This window comes from Trichosurus vulpecula, chromosome 1 (assembly GCF_011100635.1).
Source record: "Trichosurus vulpecula isolate mTriVul1 chromosome 1, mTriVul1.pri, whole genome shotgun sequence".
Classification (NCBI taxonomy): Eukaryota; Metazoa; Chordata; class Mammalia; order Diprotodontia; family Phalangeridae; genus Trichosurus; species Trichosurus vulpecula.
Window position 1 is genome coordinate 172119884 of NC_050573.1, and position 25470 is coordinate 172145353.

At 39.6% G+C, this 25470-nt stretch overlaps 1 protein-coding gene across 1 annotated transcript in view; it reads left to right on the forward strand.

Annotated features, from left to right (window-relative positions):
* LY86 (lymphocyte antigen 86) overlaps positions 1–25470 on the forward strand; it is a 143637-nt gene that overhangs the window by 90992 nt on the left and 27175 nt on the right. The window contains exons 2-3 of the mRNA XM_036739112.1: positions 374–460; positions 6041–6169. Coding sequence (XP_036595007.1) covers positions 374–460; positions 6041–6169 — 216 coding nt within the window. The remainder of the gene's footprint in view (positions 1–373; positions 461–6040; positions 6170–25470) is intronic.

A 25470-nucleotide genomic window follows, 5' to 3' on the forward strand; every position in this document is an offset into this window, starting at 1 on the left:
TATATACATATATATGTATACATATATATGTATACATATATACACATATATATGTATATACATATACATACACATATATATGTATATACATATATATACATATATATATAGCTAATAGGCATATAGCACTTTAAGGTTTACTAAGCAGTTGATCCTCACAACGGCCCTTTGATGTAGGTACTGGTTTCAGCCTATTTTTACAGATGAAGAAACTGAGTCAGGTTAAATGACTTGCCCAGAGTCATAGTAGCTGAGTGTCTGAGGCAAATCTTTCTGACTCTAAATCCAAAGTCTTGTGAATAATACTACGCAGCTATCTAATATAGGATTTAGTGATGGAAATAAAGCCAATCTATTGTTTTCCTTTTGACAGATCCACTACAAGACTTTGGCTTCTCTGTGGACCATTGTTACAATCCATTGAGTAAAAATCTCAAAATTCGATTTGGAACCATTCTAAGTAAGTAAAAACTACCAGCTTGGACATTGAAAGTAAGAGCTCATATATCTTCTGACTGCCAGGATGATTTGCCACGGCTGGCTTCTCTGCAATGCACTGTATTTTCTTCCTTGTTCTCATTTGTCTATTTAGATGATAAACTCAATGGGCAGGAATCACATTTAATTATCTGTTCAAGTAATATGAGCTTTAGGCACTCATTTATAAGCATAATGATAGAAATAACTGGAATCAGAAGACTCAACAATAAGTTAAGTGTTTGGAGCTTAATACGTTTAATAAATTATGACTGTCAATCTGCTCAACAACTTGACGTGAGCAATTATCTCAGCAACATGCAAATCCTCCACCATCGGCATGTTTTGTACCTCTCCCTTACAAGGAAAGTCTTAAACACTGGCATGACCCCTGAAGAGGAGTGACCCCTAGACGGTGTAGCTGGGATTGGATTTCTGCTTTTTTTAAACTTATATGTAATTATGTCTCTGAAATTAGTCTAGCCCTGTGGTTGCTATAATTATCAAAAGGTCTTCATTGAAACATTTTCATCAAGTTTCAAGTGGAAGGATTTTACTATATTTTGCACGTAGGATCACTCCATATTTAAAAACCTATTGGTCAAACAGTAATTTAACAAGCCTTTATTAAACAGCTATCATGTGCCAGGCAAGAGGACGCAGGAGTCAATAAGACTTCAATTCATGCCGTATGTATGATCCTGGAAAGTCGCTCAATCTCTCAGTGCCCCCAGACAATTCTCTAAGACTGTAATAGATAGAAAGATAGATATATCATACATACATACATACATAGACAGACAGGCAGGTAGGTAGGTAGACCGACATGTAGATAGATCAATAGATACATACATATAGAAAGACAGACATACAAACATACATGCACAGACAAACAGGTATGTAGATACATACATACATACATATATACATATACAAGTGTGTAGAGATAAATGATAGATACATACACACACAAACAAGTGTATAGATAGATAGATAGACAGAATGATAGAACTTTTATTAAGTAGTTAACATCTCAGTTACTGTGCTAAATGTTACCGATATAAATACAAGCAAAAAAAGATAGTCCCTACCCCCTAGGAGCTTACATTGTGATGGGAGAAGATTCAGTTAGAAGGGAGCTGTAAAAGAGGAGAGATAAAATGGTATCTATAGGAGCCAGGCTATTATTGGTGATCAAGTGAAAAAGTCCAGAAAGTCAGGAGTGGAGCTGGGAGAGAAGTAAATATGGATGTCCTGGGCCTTTGAACTTAGAAAGATGAATCTTCCTGTCTCTAGGACTGGTCCTCTATCCACTGCGCTGTAAATAGGTCTTGGTCACGTGTAGGTCTATGTCATTACCCATAGATGCCACTAAAATAATCTGCATTTAATTGAAACACCACATGCTTGTACTAAATAAATGTATTTTATGAAGTTGCTTAATGGAGGCAATGAAAGAGAGAGACAGAGACAAGGGGGAGAGAAAGAGGAGAGACAGACAGAGACAAACACAGCGAGAGACAGAGGGCGATGGGGGCGGAGAGAGAGAGAGAGAGAAAGAGAGAGAGGGAGAGAGGGAGGAAGGGAGGGGGGGAGGGAGAGGGAAAGGAAGAGGGAGAAGGAGAGGGAGAGGGAAGGAAGGAAGGAAGGAAATATGATTCCTTTTAAACCATAGTCCAAATGAAATGGCCAAACTCTGCCCCCAGATTCCAAAAACCTAGATTCTAATCCCAACTCTGTCTCTAACTCACAGAGTAATCTGCAGCAAACCAAATTCTCCTTTCTGAGCCTTAGTTTTCTAATCCATAAAATGGGATTAATACCACCTTCTCTGTCTTACAGAGATGCTATGGAAACACAATGAGGTAATGGATTTGAAAGTGTCTTCTGAAAGTACAACATGGTGTACAAATTATTAGCTAATCATGAATTAGTGAAGTCCTATTTTAAAATCGTATTTTAAAAACCAAGCTGCCCTGGCATGCATACTGTAAACACCTAGAACAACACCGGTATCTAGTAAATGTTAAACATGGCAACTACAGACACTTGAATTTGACAATTATCATTTCTTGGATTGTTGCACTACATTTCACAATGAACACTCTTCTGTAATTTTACAGACATTGCCAGGAATCCTGGGAGTAGAATGACAATAACACCATACTTCCATCTCCACCTGAAGATTCTATAACTTTGCTATTGGTTAATACATAAAGTGTTTATTGCTTTTTATTGATTTATTTGATTTAATATATTTAGTTTTCAGCACTGATTTTCACAAGAGTTTGAAATACAGATTTTCTCCCCATTTCTACCCTCCTGCCCACTCCAAGATGTCACATATTCTGGTTACTCCGTTCCTCAGTCAGCCCACCCTTCTATCACCCTACTCCTGCCCCCATCCCCTTTTCCCTTACTTTCTTGTAGGGCAAGATAAATTTCTATACCCCATTGCCTGTATATCTTATTTCCTAGTTGCATGCAAAAACTTTTTTTTTGAACATCTGTTTTTAAAACTTTGAGTTCCAAATTCTCTCTCCTCTTCCCTCCCCACCCACCCTCCCTAAGAAGGCAAGCAATTCAACATAGGCCACATGCATATCATTATGTAAAACCCTTCCACAATACTCATGTTGTGAAAGACTAACTATATTTTGCTCCTTCCTAACCTATCCCCCTTTATTCAATTTTCTCCCTTGACCCTGTCCCTTTTCAAAAATGTTTGGTTTTGATTACCTCCTCCCCCATCTGCCTTCCCTTCTATTGTCCCCCCTTTTTTATCTCCTTCCTCCTTCTTTCCTGTGGGGTAAGATACCCAACTGAGGGTGTATGTTATTCCCTCCTCAGGTCAAATCTGATGAGAGCAAGATTCATTCATTCCCCCTCACCTGCCCCCTCTTCCCTTCATACAGAACTGCTTTTTCTTGCCACTTTTATGTGAGATAATTTACCCCATTCTATCTCTCCCTTTCTCCCTCTCTCAATATATTCCTCTCTCATCCCTTAATTTGATTTGATTTGATTTTTTTAGATATCGTCCCTTTATATTCAACTCACCCTGTGACCTCTGTCTACATATATGTATATATATATATATATATATATATATATATATATATATATATATATATATATATATATATATATTCCCTTCAGCTACCCTAATATTGAGGTCTCATGAATTATACACATCATCTTGCCATGTAGGAATGTAAACAAAACAGTTCAACTTTAGTAAGTCCCTTATGATTTCTCATTCTTGTTTACCTTTTCATGCTTCTCTTGATTCTTGTGTTTGAAAGTCTAATTTTCTATTCAGCTCTGGTCTTTTCACTGAGAAAGCTTGAAAGTCTTCTATTTTATTGAAAATCCATATTTTGCCTTGGAGCATTATACTCAGTTTTGCTGGGTAGGTGATTCTTGGTTTTAATCCTAGCTCCATTGACCTCTGGAATATCATATTCCAAGCCCTTCGATGCCTTAATGTAGAACCTGCTAGATCTTGTGTTATCCTGATTGTGTTTCCACAATACTCAAATTGTTTCTTTCTGGCTGCTTCAGTATTTTCTCCTTGATCTGGGAGCTCTGGAATTTGGCAACAATATTGCTAGGAGTTTTCTTCTTGGGATATTTTTCAGGAGGTGATCTGTGGATTCTTTCAGTTTCTATTTTACCCTCTGGCTCTAGAATATCAGGGCAGTTCTCCTTGATAATTTCTTGAAAGATGATATCTAGGCTCTTTTTTTGATCATGGCTTTCAGGTAGTCCAATAATTTTTAAATTATTTCTCCTGGGTCTATTCTCCAGGTCAGTGGTTTTTCCAATGAGATATTTCACATTGTCTTCCACTTTTTCATTCCTTTGGTTCTGTTTTCTAATATCTTGATTTTTCATCAAGTCACTAGCTTCCACTTGCTCCAATCTAATTTTTAAGGTAGTATTTTCTTCAGTGGTCTTTTGGACCTCCTTTTCCATTTGGCTAATTCTGCCTTTCAAGGCATTCTTCTCCTCATTGGCTTTTTGGAACTCTTTTGCCATTTGAGTTAGTCTATTTTTTAAGGTGTTGTTTTCTTCTCTATTTTGGGGGGTTCTCGTTTAGCAAGTCATTGACTTGTTTTTCATGGTTTTCTTGCATCATTCTCATTTCTCTTCCCAATTTTTCCTCTACTTCTCTAACTTGCTTTTCCAAATCCTTTTTGAGCTCTTCCATGGCCTGAGACCAGTTCATGTTTTTCTTAGAGGTTTTTGATTTAGGCTCTTTGACTTTGTTGACTTCTTCTGGCTGTATGTTTTGGTCTTCTTTGTCACCAAAGAAAGATTCCAAAGTCTGAGTCTGAATCTGTGTCTGTTTTCGCTGCCTGGCCATGATCCCAGCCAACTACTTGACCCTTGAGTTTTTTGTGGGGGTATGACTGCTTGTAGAGTAGAGAGTACTTTGTCCCAAGCTTGAGGGGATTTGCTGTTGGTTTCAGAGCTATTTCTATAAGTCAGCTCTGCCACACCAGCACTCCTCCTCCCCCAAGAACTGCCAACCCAGACCAAACTCAGATCTTAAGCAGGCTCTGCACTCCCGCTCTGATCTGCCACTTATTTCCTCCCACCATGGGGGCCTGGGGCCGGGAGTAACTGCAGCTGTAGTTCTGTAGCTGCACCACCCCCGCTCCCCCTGGGGCGGTGGCCAAAGCTCCTTCCACTCTGTCCCCAGCAGCTTTTCCCACTAACCTTCTCTGTTGTCTTTGGCGTTTGTGAGTTGAGAAGTCTGGTAACTGCCACAGCTCACTGATTTAGGGCATTAGGGCTGTTCTGCCTGGTTCCCGGTCTGGTTGGTCCTGCTGCTGCCCACTCTGGGCTCTGCTCCACTCTGCTCCCAGCTCTGCGTGGGATAGCTCTTACCCAGAGACCATTCAGACTGTCCTGGGCTGGAACCCTGCTTCCCTCTGCTATTTTGTGGGTTCTGCATTTCTAGGTTTTTGGAGGGACCTGGGCAGGGAGCTCGCACAAGTCCCTGCTTTCCACATGTTTATTGTTTAGATCAAAAAACAGGTGAACAAATTAAACCTTTGCTTGAACTGTTTTGGAATGTTCATTCTTAATGTTTGGAATTTAACAAGCTCACACCAAAAGTTTTGAGGTATTGGTTTTTTTTCTCCTTACCACTCCCTCAAATGGCTTAATTCCTGGAGGCTAGCAGTAATGTTATCCACATTTTTCTTGATCTGTGGCCGATCATACAGATACAACATAGAAAGACTCTAAAACTCTAGGCTTGGCAATTTGTTGCATTGTGCAGATTGGAAGACTGTAATATGAGGAATCTAGAGGATTGATCACAAATACAAAGCTATAGAGGTCTCTTTTTACCCCACGAGCTTTTATCTATTGCAACATTATCCAACACTAGAGCACTACAACACTATCCAAACACTATAGATACTAGGTGGTTTTTTTCTGAAAACTAATGATTTTCTGATTCACGCTAATACAGATTTTTGTATAAAGCAAAAATAGGTCTTCCTATACCTGTACAACTTCAGTAAAGCCACTCTTCTCTTCTGTTTAGGATACGACATCAAAGAGCTGTTTCTTGACGTCGATCTCTTCATAATGAAAAAGTCCTTGTATTCGTTTTCATACCCTGTATGTGAAGTGGATTTCCCAAAGTTTTCTTTCTGTGGAAGAAAGAAAGGAGGTAAGTTCTTTATTGTGCTAACTGCCTGTGACTGATGTTGAAAAATGGAAGGTAGCAACAGTACCATGATGAGACATCAAGTTAGGTTTGCCTGTAAAGAGCAAAGAGGATACGCAGGTGAGAGAGAGAGAGACAAAGACAGAGAGAGAGAGAGAGAGAGAGAGAGAGAGAGAGAGAGAGACAGAGAGAGACAGAGGCATAGAGAGACAAAGAGAAACAGAGAGACAGACAGAGAATCATGTAGGACAGAAGGAACTAACAGGGACCTTGGGGACCAAGAGAAGCAATTATGCTGGGAAAAGAGAAATGACAAAGCAGTGAAGTGAATTTGGCAGATCAAAGAACCACAAATTTGACTTATAGATCCTTCAGCTTCCTTCAGCCTGAGCCTCAGCTGTGGAGATAGGCTTTGATTCTATTATTCCAAATAACTTTTCACCAGCCAATCATTTTTCCATCTAAATAACGATAGTAGTTATTTAAATTTAAAATTCTGATTCTTACTTAAAAGCTCTGCTTGGCTTATCACAATACTTGTTTCAAAGTGAGATCATTTCCCTTACTCCCTAGTTCCAAAATTACTTCCCTCATTGAGATGACCTCTGGTTATTCTCCGATGGCTAATGAAGTATTTCATAAATTGTCTTTTTTCATCCCTAAGTTCTTGTTAGTTTTTAAATGGGCTTTTCCCTACTTCCTTTTCTCATCTCATCTCACTAAAGTCCAGGTATTCTGTTTTATATCACCTTATGCCCATGTTTGTTGCTGTTGTCCAGTGACCAGCAGGCCACCTCCCAACATTCTCCCATGATTAACCACCCTTCTGTTAATGACCCATAAAGACTTTCTTCTCTCTACCTCACTTCTGCCAAAACAGTGACTGAATCACAGCACAGCCATTAGCATTCTAAAATAAATAGTAAGATTGTAAAGTATAAAAGTATAAAGCTGCCCTTAGTGAATTCAAGTCACTGAGCCCAGATAAACTGCATCCTAGACTGAATGAAAGAATAAATAGATGTAATTTCCGAAATGGTAGCCTTTGAAAGATCATGGAGAAGGGGCAGTTAGGTGGCACAGTGGATAGAGTACCCACTGTCAGGAGGACCTGAGTTTTCAGCCTCAGAAATTTACCTAGCTGTGTGAGTCTGGCAAGTCACTTAACCATGATAAGGAAGGAAGGAAGGAAGGAAGGAAGGAAGGAAGGAAGGAAGGAAGGAAGGAAGGAAGGAAGGAAGGAAGGAAAAGAGAAAGATTGATTTTGAACAACAGGACTAGGGAAGAAGAAATTTTTCAATTTTAAAAAAGGAAAGAAAAAGGAGCCTACAAATTATTGGCTATTGCACTTGACTTCAATTCAGAAAAAAATCCTAAAAAAGCATTATTAGGATGGTTAAGAATATTTTTAAAAGGAAGCAGAAATTACTATGAGACAACATGGCCCCATAAAAAGTAAGTCATACCAACACTTCTATATGATCAGAATAAAGAAAACTGAGACAGAAGAATATATATACAGTGACTACAACAATATAAATAAAGTCAACTAGAAAGAGGACAAAGGTTTAGTCAAATACAATGGTCAAGTCTCATAATCAGTATGGGTCAGAGAAGAAAGTCACAGATACAATAGTCAATGTTAGTACCATATTTCCAAAGTTAAAGAATATAACCATCTGTTCTGTTAATAATTGATAAATCAAACTGTTTTCTTGAGGACTCTTTGTTGTAAAAGTGTTTGTTTGTTGGATGGTCCAGGCAGTAGAGGGATTTAGGGGTTGGGGGCTGGGGATAGTATAAAATAAAGTTTACAAAGATCCACAATGCATAGAAGATCAGCGCCTTTACTAACTCCACCCAGTTCCTCCCAGTCTTGCTCTCAAAGTGATTTACAAGAACCCAAGCGGATCCCCTGTGATATGATGAGAGTTCAAAGGAATTTCCTGATCATAATTCAAATAAGAGTTTAGAATGACAAAGTCTGAGTGAGGAGCAACAGGAAAACTCAGTTTAAAAGATAGATTTAAAGACTAAGGACTTCTCTGTCCTGCAATGGCCTTGGTGTGAATCACTAACGGCTCCCCCCCCCACCCTCCTCCCACCCCCGACCAAAAAAAATAACCCTAGGTCACTCCTTCTTCAATGGAAGAAAAGGCTTCCAGACAGCTGAAGACCAGCAGAGCAGCAGTAAATAGTTGCATGGAGATGCCAGCAGAGAGCAGCACAGCAAAGAGGATAGGAAGCATTGACAGAACATTTGCCTGGACCCACACACACCACCCCACCCCACCCCCACGTCAGAAGAAAAAGCATCCTGCAGCCTAAAGGCATGACCAGAGGAAATCTATAGCTCTTGGGAGCAAACAAAAGCAGTGCATTATTCAGCATTCACAGGCACCATGACACAAAAGTTAATAAGATGCAATGTGTCCAGGACTAGGGAGGTAGAGAAAGGCCCCAGCGTGGAAAATATTAGAAACATGAGTTACCGAACATGTATGTTTTCTGGTCACATGTTCCCTACCCATGTGTCCCTCTCCTCCACCCTGGACATGCATGTTCTTTGATTTTCTTTCAGCATAGATATGATCCTGTCACTTCTCTCCTCAGTCAGGCCAATGGTTTTCTATTGCCTCTAGGATCAAACACAAACTCAAGCCCCTGCACATCCTTGTTCAATCTTTGCAACATCATGGTACATTATTCCCTCTTCTACACCAGGTGATCCAGCCATTGTGGCCTTCTCTCTGTTTCTCCAGCAGAACATTCCATCTCCCATTCCCATTCCATTCTAAGAGTCCCCCACCACCCCAGGCCTGGAATACACTTTCTCCTCATCTTTGCTTCCTAGAATCCTTCTTTTCCTTCAAGATAGAGCTGAAATACTACCTTCTACATCAATCTTTCCTAATCCTTTCAAATGCTAGTGCCCTCCCTCTCAAATTACCTTGTATTTACTTTGCATTTATTTGTATTTATTTATTCTGTATGTAATTAAATACAACATACATACATATGTAATATGTTCTATATACTTACATATAATACTTATACCTAAACTTATACTTATATAACTTGACTTAACTCATGTAACTTAAACTTACTTATACATACTTATACGTATATATTTAAACATAACATATTCGGGCAGCTAGGTGGCACAGTGAGTAAAGCACCAGGCCTGGAGTCAGGAGGACCTGAGCTCAAATCCAGCCTCAGACATATGGCACTTAGCAGCTCTTTGACCTTGGGCAAGTGTTTTAACAATCCAGCTAGCAGCTTCTGTGGAGGCGTAAGATCCACCCACAGCCAGCACCCAGGAGGCTGCCGGCACGCTGGGAAAGCACAGCTTACTTTAATCCAGCATACAGACTACATTCAGTTAGTTAAGGGGAGCATACAGACAGCATTCAGTTAGTTCAGGGGAAAAAACAGCCAGCACCCTGAACTTTAGAACATTCATTTAGTTCGGGGGGAAAAAACCAGCACCCCAGACTTCAGAACAAAATACAAACAAATTACAAATATCAACAGACAGACCCAATACAATTCATAGTTACCAACATCTAGGTTCAGCCCGAAAGCTCGGAACAAGGGCTGGCCCGAAGTCACGCTCGCCACCGCTGTAGCTCCAACTGAAAAGGGATCTTCAAGCTGTCTTCTCCCCTCTTATAGAGTTTTTGACATCATCAAGTGCAGCCTGAATGACCAGAGCCGATTGGTTCTTGAGTTGGCCCCTCCCCCTAGGACCCTGGGAGGTTCACATCCACGTAGACTAGGTTAACACCCAATGGGGAATGGCTCTGGAGTTAACACCTCCCCTTAGCCAGCCCCATGAATCTCACAAAGAGGCAGACCCAAACCCAGGTGGTCTAAAATCCTCTGCTGTCCCAGAGATGTAAACTAGGCCCTCCCCGGAGTTAGCCCTAACAGGGGCCCAGCACCCAGCAAGGCTCAATGAGATAGACTGAGTCACTCAAAGAAAACAAAGGCCATTTTGCCTACCGACACAGCAAGTCACTTAACCCTAATTGCCTTGCCTCCCCCCCTGAAAAAAAAATAACATATATACACATATGTATGCATTTTAGATTTAATTACATACTGAATATAAAAAGTATAGATAAATATAAATCATAGATAGATATATAGATATCCTTGGTGTCTTACTTGCAATTAGGAATTGTTTCATTTGTTGTATTTGTATCTCTAGAGCATAGCACAGGGCCTGGCACGTAGGTGCTTAATTAATGTTTATTGATTGGTTGATTATGCTTCAGTTTCCTCAGCTGTAAAATGAGAGGGTTAGACTCAGCCATCTCTAAGGTGTCTTTTAACCCTAAGACTATGATTCTGTAATGTTCTATTTTCCCTTGGCTTCAGAAATACCACATCCTCCTGGTTCTCCTTCTCTACTGCATCTTTGCCTCCTTCTTGACTCTTCAGTGGATGTTCCTTAAAGTTCTGTTCTTCGTCTTCTCTTCTCTCCCAATGTTCTCCCCTCGGGCAATTTCATTTAGTCTTAAGACTTCAACCACCATCTCCTTACAAATGATGCACCTTTAATCCTGACTTCTGTACTAAGCTCCAGACCTACATCTCAGTCCTCCTACAGGACATTTCCACTTGAAGGTTTCACTGTCACCTTACTCAACATGTCCAAAACCATATTTGTTACATTTCCCCGAGACTCACTCTTTCTTTTAACTTTGCTATTTCTGTCATTGGCACCAAAATTTATCCAGCTTCCTATGTTCAAAATATAGGGTTGGTTTTTTTTTTTCAAAATCTTCCTCTCTTCTAGCACTTAGCACAATGCCTAGCACATAGTAGGCACTTAATAAATGCTTATTGCCTACTTCCTCGCTTCTTAGTTGTCAAATCCTGATGACTCCACCTCTACTATATCTCTTGTATTCATCCTTTCTTTGCTCTTTGTTACCATCTGCCAAACTATTACAAAAACTTCCCATCAGTCCTTTCTTCCTTCATGGTGTCCCTTCCTCCCAATGATCCTACACATCCTGTCTACTGCCAGGACAATATTCCTTCTGCATGGGCCAGAACATGTTATTTCTCCTGCTCCACAATTTTAAGTGGCTGCCGACTGCCAACCAAAGTCAAGCGAAGCTCCTTTTTCTTGAGGTCAAGGCCAACTAATGCCCCCCTACCTATCTCACCTATAGCTCCCTTTCATGCGCTATACTCCAATCAAATTGGATATCACTCTGTGTTTCCACAAAACATTCCCAGCTTATCCCAGTCTTTTTGGTTTTTGCTCACATTGGCCCTACATACTTAGAACATCCTCCATCCTCTCCAGAAGGGGTGTTCCTACCTATCCAATAAAGCCAGATGAGGTATTCCTACCCATCCAAGAAAACCAAATTCCCACCCACCCCCCACCCCTGTCAATAACAACCTTCCACTTGAACCTCCCACAGCATTTGCTTCTGTATATCTCTCAAAGGCTTATTGGCTTCTTATGTACAACAACATTTTGTATTTGTGTCTTATCTCCCTTTTTTTGTTCTTGTTGTTCAGTCATTTTCAGTTCTGTCCAACTCTTTGTGACCCCATTTGGGGCTTCTTTTCTTGGCAGAGATACTAGAATGATTTGCCATTTTCTTCTCCAGCTCATTATACAGATAATAAAACTGAGGCAGAGTTAAGTGACTTGCCTAGGGTCGCACAGCTAGTAAAAGTCTGAGGCCAGATTTGAACTCAAGAAGATGAATCTTCCTCACTCTACTCTTGGTACTCCATCCACTGTGCCACCTTGTTGCCTACTGAACTATAAGATGCATAAAGATAAGAATGATATCTATCCAAGTTTTGTATCTCCAAAGTGCACAACACAGTCTGCAAATATAGGCACTTAGTGAATGTCTAACATTGCCTGCCCTGGGCCATCTTTACCACTAAGTACTCCCTTTCATTCAATTAATTCATTCATTCAATTTCATTCATTCAATAGTTCATTAAATATTTCATTTCAGTAAGGACTGATGCTAAGCACGCCGGAGGTTATAGAAGTGAACAAGACAGAGCTCCTGATCTCAGAAAAGGGGACTTAAAAATCCAAAGGAGAAATAAAAACATGTATACTGATAACTATAAGACAGCACACGATCGTTTTTTTAAGTAGTAGAAATGAAGTGCAAAGGAGTCCAGAAGAAGAAGGGTTTCCCAGGCATTATTTCTATCACCTTTAATATACATAATGTGAAAATTCAATAGAGATTTGCTGTTGGTTTTGTTTTCTAATATTTTTTAAACCTGTTAGAAGAATTTGGCCTTTTCCACAAGTGGCTTTACAAGCCTTCCTCTTGCCATTCCCCAAGGCAGCCCAAGACTTTAAGGGGTTAACTAAGGTCTTAGGAATTGACTGTAGAGCAGAGCAGCTCAGAGACAGTGGATCTGAAGTAAGTGATCATCAGTGCCTCGGCTATTGGCTTAAGTACCCATAATTGGGTCAAATTCTGCACCTAGAAGAAGAATGGATTACCAGACGAGGCACTAAGGAAGCAAATTGGAGAGTTTTCTGAATCAATAGCCATTTATTTGGGAATTAGGCATCAAGTAACAAGAAGTGAGAAATGGTCTGAGGGAAGGGCTGTGAGGAACAACAGCCAAAGTGTGAGGGTGGAGGTCTAGGAGAGAAGAAGGCACCAAGTGAGATGCCTGGCATGCTAAAGCGGAAGGGATCAGAGATAAGGGTCAGTAATCAGAGGTGACATTAAAAGTACCTTACAGGTTATTATGAAGTCCGTATCTTCCCCATTTCTTATAGCACAACAGTATTCCATTACATTCATATACCATAACTTGTTCAGCCATTTCCCAATTGATGGGCATCCCCTTGATTTCTAATTCTTTGCTACTACAAAAAGAGCCTCTATAAATATTTTTGTACATATGGGTCCTTTTCCCACTTGTGTGATCTCTTTGGGATACAACCCAAGAAGTGGCATTGCTGGATCAAAGGATATGAACACTTTTATAGCCCTTTGGACATAGTTCCAAATTGCTCTCCAGAATGGCTGGATCAGACAGTGTTCCAATTTTCCCACATCCTCTCCAGCATTTATCATTTTCCTGTTTTGTCATTTTAGCCAATCTGACAGGAGAGATGTGGTACCTAAGAGTTGTTTGGATTTGCATTTAATATACGGACTTCATAATAACCTGGAAAAACCTACATGATATGTTGAGTGAGTGGAGCAGAACTAGGAGATCATTATACACAACCACAGATACATGGATTCTGTGATGACAAACCTTGGTAGACCTCACTCTTCTCAGCAATACAAGGTTCAAAGACAACTCCAAAGGACTCATGAGGGAGAGAGCTATCTACATCCAGAGAAAGAACTATTGAGACTGAATGCAGATTGAGGCAAACTGCTCTCCTTTTTTTCTTTTGTTTTTTTTTCTCTTTTGTTTTTGTTTTTTTGGTTTTGTTTCTTCTTTCTCCTGATTCATTCCATTGGACATAATTCTTCTTTACAACTTGACTATAGTGTAAATAAGTTCAATGTGAAGTTATATGTAGAAGATATGTTGGATTCCATGCCATCTTGTGAAGGGAGTGGGGGGGGGGAGGGAAGAAAATCTGGAACTCAAAATCATGTGGAACTGAGTGTTGTAAACTAAAAATAAAAAATCTTAATTAAAAAAGTACCTTACAGTTCCACCTGTGAAATGGGGATAATAATAGCATCCCTCTCCTAGGGCTGATAAAAGGACGAAATGAGATAACATGTATAATGTGCCTGGCACACAGTAGACACTTAATAATTGCTCATCCCCTTCCCTTCCCCTACATGCATTAGCTCATTTGGGTCTCACACTAACACTATGAGATAGGTGCAATTGTTATCCCTGTTTTGGAGATGAAGAAAGTAAGGCTCAGAGGAGTTAAGTTGCCAGGAAGCCATCAGAAATATATTACTTAAAGGAGTTATGGTACAGTGAATAGAACTGAACTTGGGGTCAGAAATACTTGGGTTGAAGTCCAGCTGCAGGAACTCACTGTGTGATCCTGGGCAAATCACTTAAATAGTCCCACCTGTCCTGGGGTTCAGTTCACTCAGTAGCCTCAGACCTCTTTTTGTGTGCTATAGCGAAAGTTATAACAATAATAATGCTTCTTTGCTGCATTTTAAGCTCTCCTAATGATATATATCTTTTTTTTTATTCAACATAATATATTGTGGTTGAATCCAAAGCACCCTGAGCGTGAGACAAGAGATCAAGTAGTCTTGGGAAAGATCTGCTTTCAAAGGGACTGGTGACGTTCCTAAGGGCATTGTTTATCTCCAACTTCTCATCCAACTTCCCATCCTCTGGTCTTAAGCCTGTCTTCCTGTCTACCCCACCCCCCACTAAGAAACATCCTGGCACTGAGACTTGAAAATAAAAACAACTGAAAGTGCTACCACATGAACAGAATAGAGGAGGCTATTTGTGGGCTGTTCATTTAACTAGAATTTATTGAGTATCTGTTATGGGAAAGGCACTGTTCTAGGAAATCTGGAGGATACAGCGATGAATAAAATATGGACCTAGTCTTCGTGAGATTTATAATCTAGTGGGGAAGTTATGGCAGATATACAAAAACAAGGTTGATTATATTCTGTGATTTTATGTACCTATAATTAAGTGATGACACCATTTCTTCAATAATACATGCAGCTCGGGCCTAGACCAAGGTTAGCACCCACTACTATCCCAAACATGGACCATAGCTTAACTATATCAGTGATCGGTGAGCATTTATTAAAAGAATACTATGTGCCAGGCACTGCTGGGGGAAGGGGGGTACAAAGACAAGGTAGCTTGAGAGGGAGGGTACTAGTAATTGAGAGGATTGAGAAAGTCTTCACCTACAAATCGATGCTTGAGTTGTGTCTTAAACAAAGGGAGGAATTCTACAAAGTGGACATGAGGAGGGAGTGTATTCCAAGTGTGGCTGACAGCCAGAATAAAAGCACAGAGATGAGAGATAGAGAGCTATGGATGAGGAACAGAGAGGAGGCCAGTTTGGTTGGATCAGAGCGAGGGAGACGGAATAATCAACCTGGGGCCCATGAACCCTAAACACGGGTTCCATTCAGCTGATGCGACAGAGGCTAGGTTTGGTCCCAGCAAAGCTTCTGACGGTGATCATTTCAGCTAGAAATCTCAGAAAGCTGGGTTTTGCCTTGTGCAAATGCCAGGCTTCTGCATCAAGTGGTATTCTTTCATTTGCTCTATTGCTTGAGAGCGGGGGTGAGGATAACTGCAGGCAGTCCTGCTGGTAAGATGGCACTTGGGAATTGCCAGCAAATTTCCTGTAGCAGAGAGTTATCAGAAGAGTGATATACAAATGCTGCACGAGCAACCAATTATGCAAATTCTGTAAGCCAGAGAAATAGAAATCTTCAATTCAGAGGCTTCTTAGGGTATTAAAAAAAAAAAAAGCCCACCCACCAGCATGCTGAAGGTCTGATTCTACTCCAAAGGAGTGATTAATAATAAGACCCTGGGAAGAAAAAACATGACACCAAGGAGAATGAAAGTCAATCCCAAACCAGGCACAAGCTGCTGTTTACATATTAAGCCACAAATCCAGAACCTCTGGGGCTTGCAGGTCCTTAGGCTTAGTGTAGTGGGAAGATTCTGTTTTCACTGAGTGCGGTACATTATGATGTCAATTGTAGATGATTTGTTTGGATATTTTTTTTTGGAGCATTAATATTCATGTCATTTCAGCCAGAGTGTCACTTAGTGCTTCCCAAGCTGTATAAAACTAGGAAATGGGTCAGGCCTAGAGAGCAAGTATGGTTGAAATTTACTTCCCTTTTCCTTCTCATTTAAGCCCATTTGTGTTAAGGCACCAAACAAATCAGACTGAATGAACACACTGATGGATATGGCCTGTGTGACCTTGAACAAGTCATGTAACTTCCCTGGGCCTCAGCTTCCCATCAATCAATTAATTAACAAGCATACTGCCTACTATGTGCCAGGCACTGTACTAGGCAGTAGGCATACAAAGGCAGTGAATGAAGCAAGTTCTCAAGGAACTTATATTCTAATGGAAAAGACAAGTTCATATGGAATGTTTCTTTTTAAAAAAAAATGCCTGTTTCCTACTAATATCCCATATAAATGATGCTCTGGATGTGAATGTGTATTATTCTCAGAAAAAAATGTTATATAGATGGAAAAGTAAGCATAGAAATTGATATCTCAATTTTGGGTGTTTATACATAAATACACATATACATACAATAAATATAAAAAGAAATATATAAAGAAATTCAAAATAATTAATTACATTGGAAAGAAGGACATTGGTAGATGGGGAGGAAGGGATCAGGAAAGGCTTCCTGTTGAAGGTAAGATATGAGCTGAATCTTGAAGAAAAGAATGATTCTGTGAGATAGAGGTAAGAAGGCATTCCAGGCATGGGGAATGGCAAATGCAAAGGCCTGGAGGTGGGAGATGGAGTGTCAGGAGCAGAGAGAAGGCCAATTAGGCTGAATTGCTTCTATAAAAGGAGGGATTTGGGCTAGATGGCCTCTAAAAGTCCCTTTTAGCTCTAAATCTATGATGGATGCAGAAGTATCCTCCAAAGATGCATATTGCAACCCATACTATGACCAGATGGTGCTGTTTGAGCATTTCTCCGTATGGCAAGAATCACAGATAATCATAGAATATTAGAGTCAGAAAGGGGATTTGGAGATGTTCAAATTTAGAGCATTTCAAGTATAACACCCTGGGTCTCTGGGCTCTTAGATCCCTAGAAGAACAGCTGCTACTACTCTGAGGATGCTAGGATTAACCCTGTCAGTGGCTATGGTCCTAACATTAGCTCACAAGCCCCCACCAGTGTGCTCTGCCTAACAATCAGCCAGTAGACTAAGCTTTTTAGCAACAATTATTTACTCAAATTATATAGCAAGAATAGTAGCTATGAAACATTTCCCCTAAAAACCTGTAGTGTGCTTTCCCACAAATACACATAGAGGAAAAAGCAGACATTAAAGTAGTGAGAATTGACTTATACGCCCTTTCTTTCTCCAGAGAGTGTTGCATTCGCTTTAATACATGAGTGTCTGTGATGTTATCACTATTTTGTTCATTGTCTAGATTTAAGAAAGTGCTCCTAACAGCAGATTAAATTTAAAAGCATGTGTGCATACATTTTTTTTGGAGAGTCCAATTGTTAAATACTTACCAGCATACCTTTGTACTGCTGTATTCAATACGACGTAAGCTCAGCAGGAGTGCGATAGAAAGGAATGAAGTTTTCACCAGACTGAAAGGGAAGTGACTATAGGCTAATGATGATAATTAATAACTAACAATAACAATAGCGAGCAAGGTTTAAGGTATGCTTTATGGTGTACAGAGTGCTTTATATTGATTAACTCATTGAGACTCACAATAATCCTGGTTTTAAAAAGGGTTGACATTGCAGGGTCCACATTAACAGATACCCCACAGACCTATTAAATGGTGGGGCCTCACACTAGGCACACTAGTCGAGCGTTACCCTTAGGATTTAGAAAAGTCTCTCTTCTTTGACTCCCTCAGTGCCTCAGCTCTGAGGTTCCTTATCTCTTTGCTGGCTTCTTCACAATTGACCTATTCAAATTTCAGACCCAATGTGAAATGTTTCTTTTGCACCTAAAGGCCTGCTTTTTCATTTCAACATCTCTGCCTCTCCACCCTTCCTCTCAGCTTTCCTAAAGTCTCCCTAGGACAGACATAAATCAATAAGTATTAAATAGAATTATCTCTTTGTATAGAATGTGCATAATATTAACAGCCTAAATTTTATATAGCGCTTTACATTTTTAAAAATGCTTTCCTCACAATGACTCCGTCATTTAGCTACTGCAAACACCATTGTCCCTACTTAATAGATGAGAAAACTGAGGCTCACAAAAATGAAGTGTCATGCCTAGTAAGTGTGAGAACAAGGATATGAACATAGGTCTCTCCTAACTCCAGGTCTAGCCCTCTTTTCACAATATCATTCTTTACTCAACGATGATAAATCTGCTAAAAAAGTATGTTAGCTCTGATGGAGAACAAACAAACAGTATCACAGAGTTGAAGAGGTCCTGGAGAGGTCACCTATTCCTGAAACATCTGGCTTCCTTACCTTCTCTTCCTCCTCCTTCTGAAATCCTAGCCTCCAGGTCTCAACTTAAATGCCACCTCCTATAGGAGGTCTTTTCTGATTCCCAGAGTTATTCCTCTACCCACCCCACAAAAATTACTTTGTATTTTGTATGCATTTTATATGGATTTATCTGTGTATATGCTGTTGCTATTGTTCAGTTGTTCCAGTCATGTCTGACTCTTTTTTCTTTGGAGGGGGAAGACAGGGCAATTGGGGTTAAGTGACTTGCCCAAGGTCGCACAGCTAGTATATGTGTCAAGTGTCTGAGACCAGATTTGAACTCAGGTCCTCCTGACTCCAGGGCCAGTGCTGTACTCGCTGCGCCACCTAGCTGCCCTCTGTCATGTCTGAGTCTTCCTGACCCCATTTGGGGTTTTCTTGGCAAAGATACTGGAGCAGCTTGCCATTTCCTTCTCCAGCTCGTTTTACAGATGAGGAAACTGAAGCAAACTGGGTTAAGTGACTTGCCCAGAGTCACACAGCTAATAAGTACCTGAGGCTGGATTTGAACTCAGATCTCCTTGACTGCAGGCACAGCACTCTATCCACTGCACCACCCAATTGCCACATACATGCTGTTACACTCCAGTGGAAAAAGCTCTGTGAGGATCATTTTTATCATTGTATCTTTACCTCCTAGCTCATACTCGAAATTTATACAATCAAATGGTTTTGTGACCCGATCAATGCAGATATAACTTCCAAGGATGCACACTGCAACCCCTGCATGACCATGTCTCCTTTAAATCTTGTCTGTATTATCCCATAGGTCAGCAACAGGGAGTTCACCCAAATGTGTTGGGCACCTTCCTTGTTATTTCTTAACATCTGGTTGATAACCAGTGAAGTGCAGCAGCTGCTAACTGATTACCCTCCACTATTACCATATGATCAGCCCATCTTCTTTTTTGATCATACGTTGCTTTGATGCCATCTTTTATTCCAGTTCTTCATAGTTTTTAACTTGTTATGTGCTACAGACAGCTCATATCCACCGTGTGTTTCTCCACTGCCATTTGAATAATAATTAATTTCAATTCTCAAAGACTATGGAGTTCTGTGCTTCACAGGCATAAGACACTGGCTTAATACTGTTATTTTAAAAGCAGTCCCTCGTTTCAGAGAGAAATTTGGTGTCATGAAAGAAACTCTAAAATTTCCCGTAAGCAATTCAGCTACTCTCTTCTTCCTGTTTATTTCTAGTTGCTCATTTCCCATATTCTACTACATAGATCAATGGATGAGCTTTATGCCTGGTCTATTTAATTGCAGGTCATAATTTGGATAAACATTTTTCATCCACTTGGTTTTTCCCATGTGGATAGGTAGAGTAAACTATTTTGAGTGATTTCGAATTTTGTCCGGAGGACTCTGCAGTGTTCTAGGGTATGATGGAACCAGTACAATGTCAGCCAAAAATAAGAGCATCTTTTGTTGTTGTTATTCAGTCAAGCAGTCGTATCCAACTCTGCAACCCCACGGACCACAGCACACCAATATTGGCCATACAGTTTTCTTGGCAAAGATACTGGAGTGGTTTACTGTTTCCTTCTCCAGTAGATTAAGGCAAAGAGAAGTTAAGTGACTTACCCAGGGTCACACAGCTAGTAAAGTCAGATTTGGGCTCAGATCTTCCTGACTTCAGTCCCACCTCCCTATCCACTGAGCCATCTAGATACCTCTTCATGATCTACAGAAATATAGGGGCTGTACATGGGATTTCATTGATATAGGGTCTCCCAAATGAGGAAACTCTCTACTAATACTCTTAGGCACTTTCTCTGAAACTTGTGGTCTTAGAGAGTTGTCTAAATCAGAAGTGTCAAACACGTGACACACATGCCTCATGCATCCTGCAACAGTCCTGAGTGTAGCACAAAACAGATTAAAATGTAATCAGGAAATATTAACAAAATAAATAAAAATTAAATAAAAATAGACAATATTACATTTTTAAATTGTCAATACATGACCTGTAGGGATCTTTACGTATGGCTTAATGGCCCCCACTTCAACTTGAGCTTAACACCATCAGTCTAGATCACTGAGAGGTTGTATCTTGTCCAAGTTCACATAGCAAGGATGTGTCAAAGATGAGACTTCACCCTGAGGTCAGCTGCCTATCTATTACTCTTCACTGCCTCTCAATGTATTTGGATTCCCTCTTAAAAAGAGCCAAATACCTTTGTTTGGTGAGCATGTCTATTCTACCTAGTAGTACATGTGGTCTCCCACATTAGAATGCATGCCCCATGAGGGCGAGAGCTATTAATTGTTAGTTTGTGGTTTTTAGTTTGGGGTTGTTTTTGTTTGTTTGTTGCTTTCTTTATAACTCCAATGTTTATCAATGTATATATAGTAAGTGCTTAATAAATGTTTGTTAATTATAAATTGACTGATTCCTCATATTATTGATCAGAGGGCTATTATCTCTCATGTTAAATATTTCAAGGAATCTTGTATAATTTGGAGATATGCTTTTGAGACACCTTGTTGGAAGATAACCTTTAAGATAGTGTTTTATTCTAATAATTCCAAAGGTTTACACACATATATGTGTGCATGTTATATATGTATATATAAAGTTAATAAATAGAGAAGCATGATGGGATTTTGTATTCTCTAAAACTTTCCATCAGTTGTGCAATTATAAAAATGTGATCTACCCTGGAACATTTCTTTCAAATGATTGTCGGTTCCCTACTAATACCCTCATCAGAGATGCTCTGGATATGTATATAATATTCTCATAAAATGTTATATAGATGAAAATGTGGGCAGAGAGGTTGATATTCTCCCAATTGCCTTTTGGGGGCATTCATAAGGTCCAAGATATTTTTCAGGCCCACCTTCAGATACCTTGTGAAGCAATCGCTCCACACCCTCAAAGGTGTATCACCTCCAGCATGGATCTTCATATACGACTGGTCAAACCCACTTGTTTTTCCTGTCTTTGTTCTCATTGGTGCCATTTCTGCCCTCTCTGTAAGAATATTCGTGACTTCAATGTGAGAGTTCAAGTGTATTTGACTCATTTTCCCTGATGGTAAAAAAAATTTGTTATAAAAATCTCTTGTAGATCTTCCCATATTTTTATCTCATAGTTGTGCTCCTTCCAGATTCATCCATAACTACCCTTGATAACACTTAACTTAGTAGGGTCTTTCACCAAGTTTTCTTTAAAGTAGTTTTACCCTTCATTTAGGCAGCTAGATAGCATAAAGGATAACTGTGGACTTGAAGTGATGAATTCTAATTCTGCCTCAAATGTTTACTAGCTATATGACCTTGGACACATCTCTCAGGAAGTTGGGTGACTCAGTAGACAAAGATCTGAACCTGGAGTCAGGAAGTACTGGATTCAAATCTAACCTCAGGTGCTTACTAGCTATGTAACTAATCTGTTCAATTGTTTCAGAATCCTTTTATCTTATATGTAGGCGGACATAAACAATCTAATTTCTGTTACTTTAGGGAGAAAACTTTGTATTTTTAAAACTTCCATAAAAGGTATGCAAATGATTTTTTTATAAATTGGAATATCACCTCGGTTTTGAGATTCCACACAGTAAATTAAATGTGAAAAAAGTAAATTTGTACAAAAAAGAGAACTCTTTATAAAGTGGCTCATTGTAGGAAACCCTCTGCCTTCCCCTTTGAGCATAAGTGTTGCATGAACAACATACTTGATCAGCCACCATTAGCGTTATCTATTTTGTGTTTAAAAATCACCTGGTAATTCTGAAACATTGTAGAATGGAAAAAGATTTTTGTGGGAGCATAACTCTTTGTTGAATTAGAGGACATTTGCAGCATTCCTTGTCATCAGGCCATGGTTAAAGTTTAAAATGAAAGGCCCCAGAAAACTAGCTTATAAAATTTATCCCAGTAGCATGTAGGCCAGACTGTCACGGGGAAATAAACATTAAAACTTTAAAAAAAAAAACTTTGAATAAGTCACTTAACCTCTGACAGCCTCAGTTTCCTCAACTTTAAAATAGTGATAACAGCAGTACCTACCTCTGAGGATTTCTGTGAGGATCAAATGACTTAATATTAGTAAAGCACTTAGCAGAGTTATAGCACATAGTAGGAGCTTGGTATCTCCTCACCTTCCTCCCAGCCTCTCTGCGTAGCAAGTAATCAAGTGTTGGCTTAGGTGCCACTCAGCTCTTTCATCATGGCAACTGAGGTCTATTATTTGAACCTCAGTATGAAATTATTATCATCTATATATAATTTCTTCCAACCATATCTCATTTTTCTTCATGAAAACTCATTTAAATAGGTCAAATTACAGTTGTTTTATGAGACACTATACATTTTCCTAATTTTTATTCCTTTTTCTGGTTTTATACTAAAATTTTTGATCTTTGCTCTAAATAATTGGCAGCAGTCTGGTTAGACACGGATAGATGATTCAAGAATGATTCCCACAGTAGTAATTATTCCATTTTTTTCATTAAAATATGATTGATATCTTTTTTATAATTTTATTTGACATCTGTCATGTCTAACATGTTTTGCTTATTTTCTTGAAGAAACTATTCATGTTGTATAAGTGTTAGAATTCTATGTAATCTATAAGTCTTTGAGCTCTATCCAGTGAGTGGTACACTGGCAAATGTTTAATAGCCAAGTCTCTGAAAAAATGTACTCATGATTCACAGTTAAGCTTAATGGATATTATTAAAATTTTTTCAATCATTTTCTTAAGTCTAGACCAAGGGTGGGGAAACTGCAGCCTCGAGGCCTCCTCCCTTGGGGGTCAGCCTTTTGACTGAGTCCAAGTTTTATAGAATAGATCCTTTTATTAAGGGATTTCTTCTGTGAAGTTTGGATTCAGTCAAAGGGCTGCACTTGAGAACCCATAAGACCACATGTGGCCTTGAGGCCATAGGTTCCCCATCCCTGGTCTAGACAATCAACAATACAATAAATCAAGCCCTAATTTGTAGTATTTACCAGTTTCTGAAGTATTAATGCTCACGCTGAAAATTTAGCAATTGGCTCTTACGAGCTGACCCTGGCCTTGAAGAATATAATAGTGGTTAATATTAATGCTTGTTAATTTTTACTGTCAATGTACACTATTGAGAGGCTTTTGTGTTAAGTATTTTTTTTTTGCATCGAGGAAATAATTACCTGCCCATATCTGGTTTCCACTGCATATTGACTATCTTTCTACACCCTGCTTTGGGGAGGGTGTAGACATGAGACAAACCTCAGCTTTAAGTAAATATTCCCAAAGGGATGATGAGGGCATAATGAGCCAAGAAAAAGTGAATCTGATACCTCTTTTCAGGCGATCAGAATCCACAAAAACTGAATCTGGTCACCCTATGCATGGGTCCAGAGAAGATGAACCCCGCCTTAGGGGAGGAGAGAATATATTGCCTCAGCCCTTTAGGCCCAGCAATAGTTTCTAATGCTTAGAAATTAATAAATGAATGACTCTAATATATCTCTTTTACCTTTCCCTGGGGCATCCAAAGCCTCATTCTTAGAGGAGTAGGCACATTACGAAAAGATTGACATGGGCCATCTCTGACTCATTCTTTTTTCATGACGGCCAAGTCACTTTTAATTCATTTGTTGGCATCACATCAAATGGATTAAATCATCTTAGGCTTCATCAGAATTCTGTCATGTTTTCAAACATAGTGCTAACTCATCAGTTTCACTGTCATTTTTTGTTTGGTTGTGTTTTGTTTAGCAACTTCATGTCATAGAGAAAAAGAACTTTGCGTGGTACTGAGCCTATAAACAGAAGAAAATACTATATAAGCAACCTATATAAGTATTACATATAAGCATCATATATAGCAGGGCTGTCCAACCTTGGGTTATCTTAGGGCCCCATTAAAATTATTTGAGGGCCTCACCCAAATAAAAAACACAGTACACTATTAGAAAGTGGGGGAACGCGCGTCATCAACATGACAGGCGAAGGTGCGAAGTGCGAAAGCAAAAACAAAACAACACAGTGACAACACAACAGTATAAAGGTAGGCGCATGCTGTCTGCATCGTACAGACGGAACGCATCCCACAGATCATTTGAAAATTCTGTGCGATATGTTCCGTCTGTAATACTGCTTAAAAACACCAAAGAAAAATAACATCAACAAGACTATTTATTAGCGATGGAATTTAAAAATCTAATATGCATTCCATGAAAATTGTTATCGTATTTTTTCACTCGTGAAAATTAAAACCCACAGACAGGCCGCATAAAATCACACTGCGGGCCTGTGGGCCATATTTTGGACAGCCTTGATATATAGGAAGCACTACTTGCTCTCAATAACTAATCAATGGAGTCTAGAATTCCTAATGTGCTTTTGTTCCCAGATGTTTTTCCATGTGTTTCTTTTGTTGTTGTCCTGTCGTTGCCTTTAATTGGACAATATGACACCTGAACTTTCCAACACCTGTAGGAGGTTGACAGTGATGCAAATCTTCCATTGACTTTGTGCAGATCTTCTCTGGTTCTCTCAAGTTGCTTGTACAATGGTCATTTTTTGATGCCTGCCCTAGGGGGATCCCTCTACAGATCCACTTTTCTTCTGTTGCCAAGACCTGTCAATTTCACCTCTGAGCCATTTCTCGAATATGCCCCCTTCTCCCTTCTGACATGACCATCAGTCTGGTACAGACCTACATCACCTCGTGCCTGCTGGTGGGTCTACCTGCCTCCAGTCGCTCCCCATTCCTATCCATCCTCCATTCAACCACTAAAGCGACTTTCCTAAAACACAGGTCTGATCATGTCCACACACACACACACACACACACACACACACACACACTCACTCACTCACCCCCTAAATTCCAGTGGCTCTCTATTGCCTCTAGTAGCAAATACAAAATGCTCTGTTCATCATTCAAAGTCCTTCCTAACCCAGCCCCCTCCTACCTTTCCAGTCTTCTTACATCTTACTCCCTGACATGTACTCTTTGATCCGATAACACCGGCCTCCTGGCTATTCCTCAAACAAGACACTCCATCTCTCAGCTCTGGGCATTTTTTTCTGGCTGACCCTAACGCCTGGAACACTCTTTCTCCTCATCTCTGCCTTCTTATCATATTTCCCTATGTATAAGACGCACCCTTT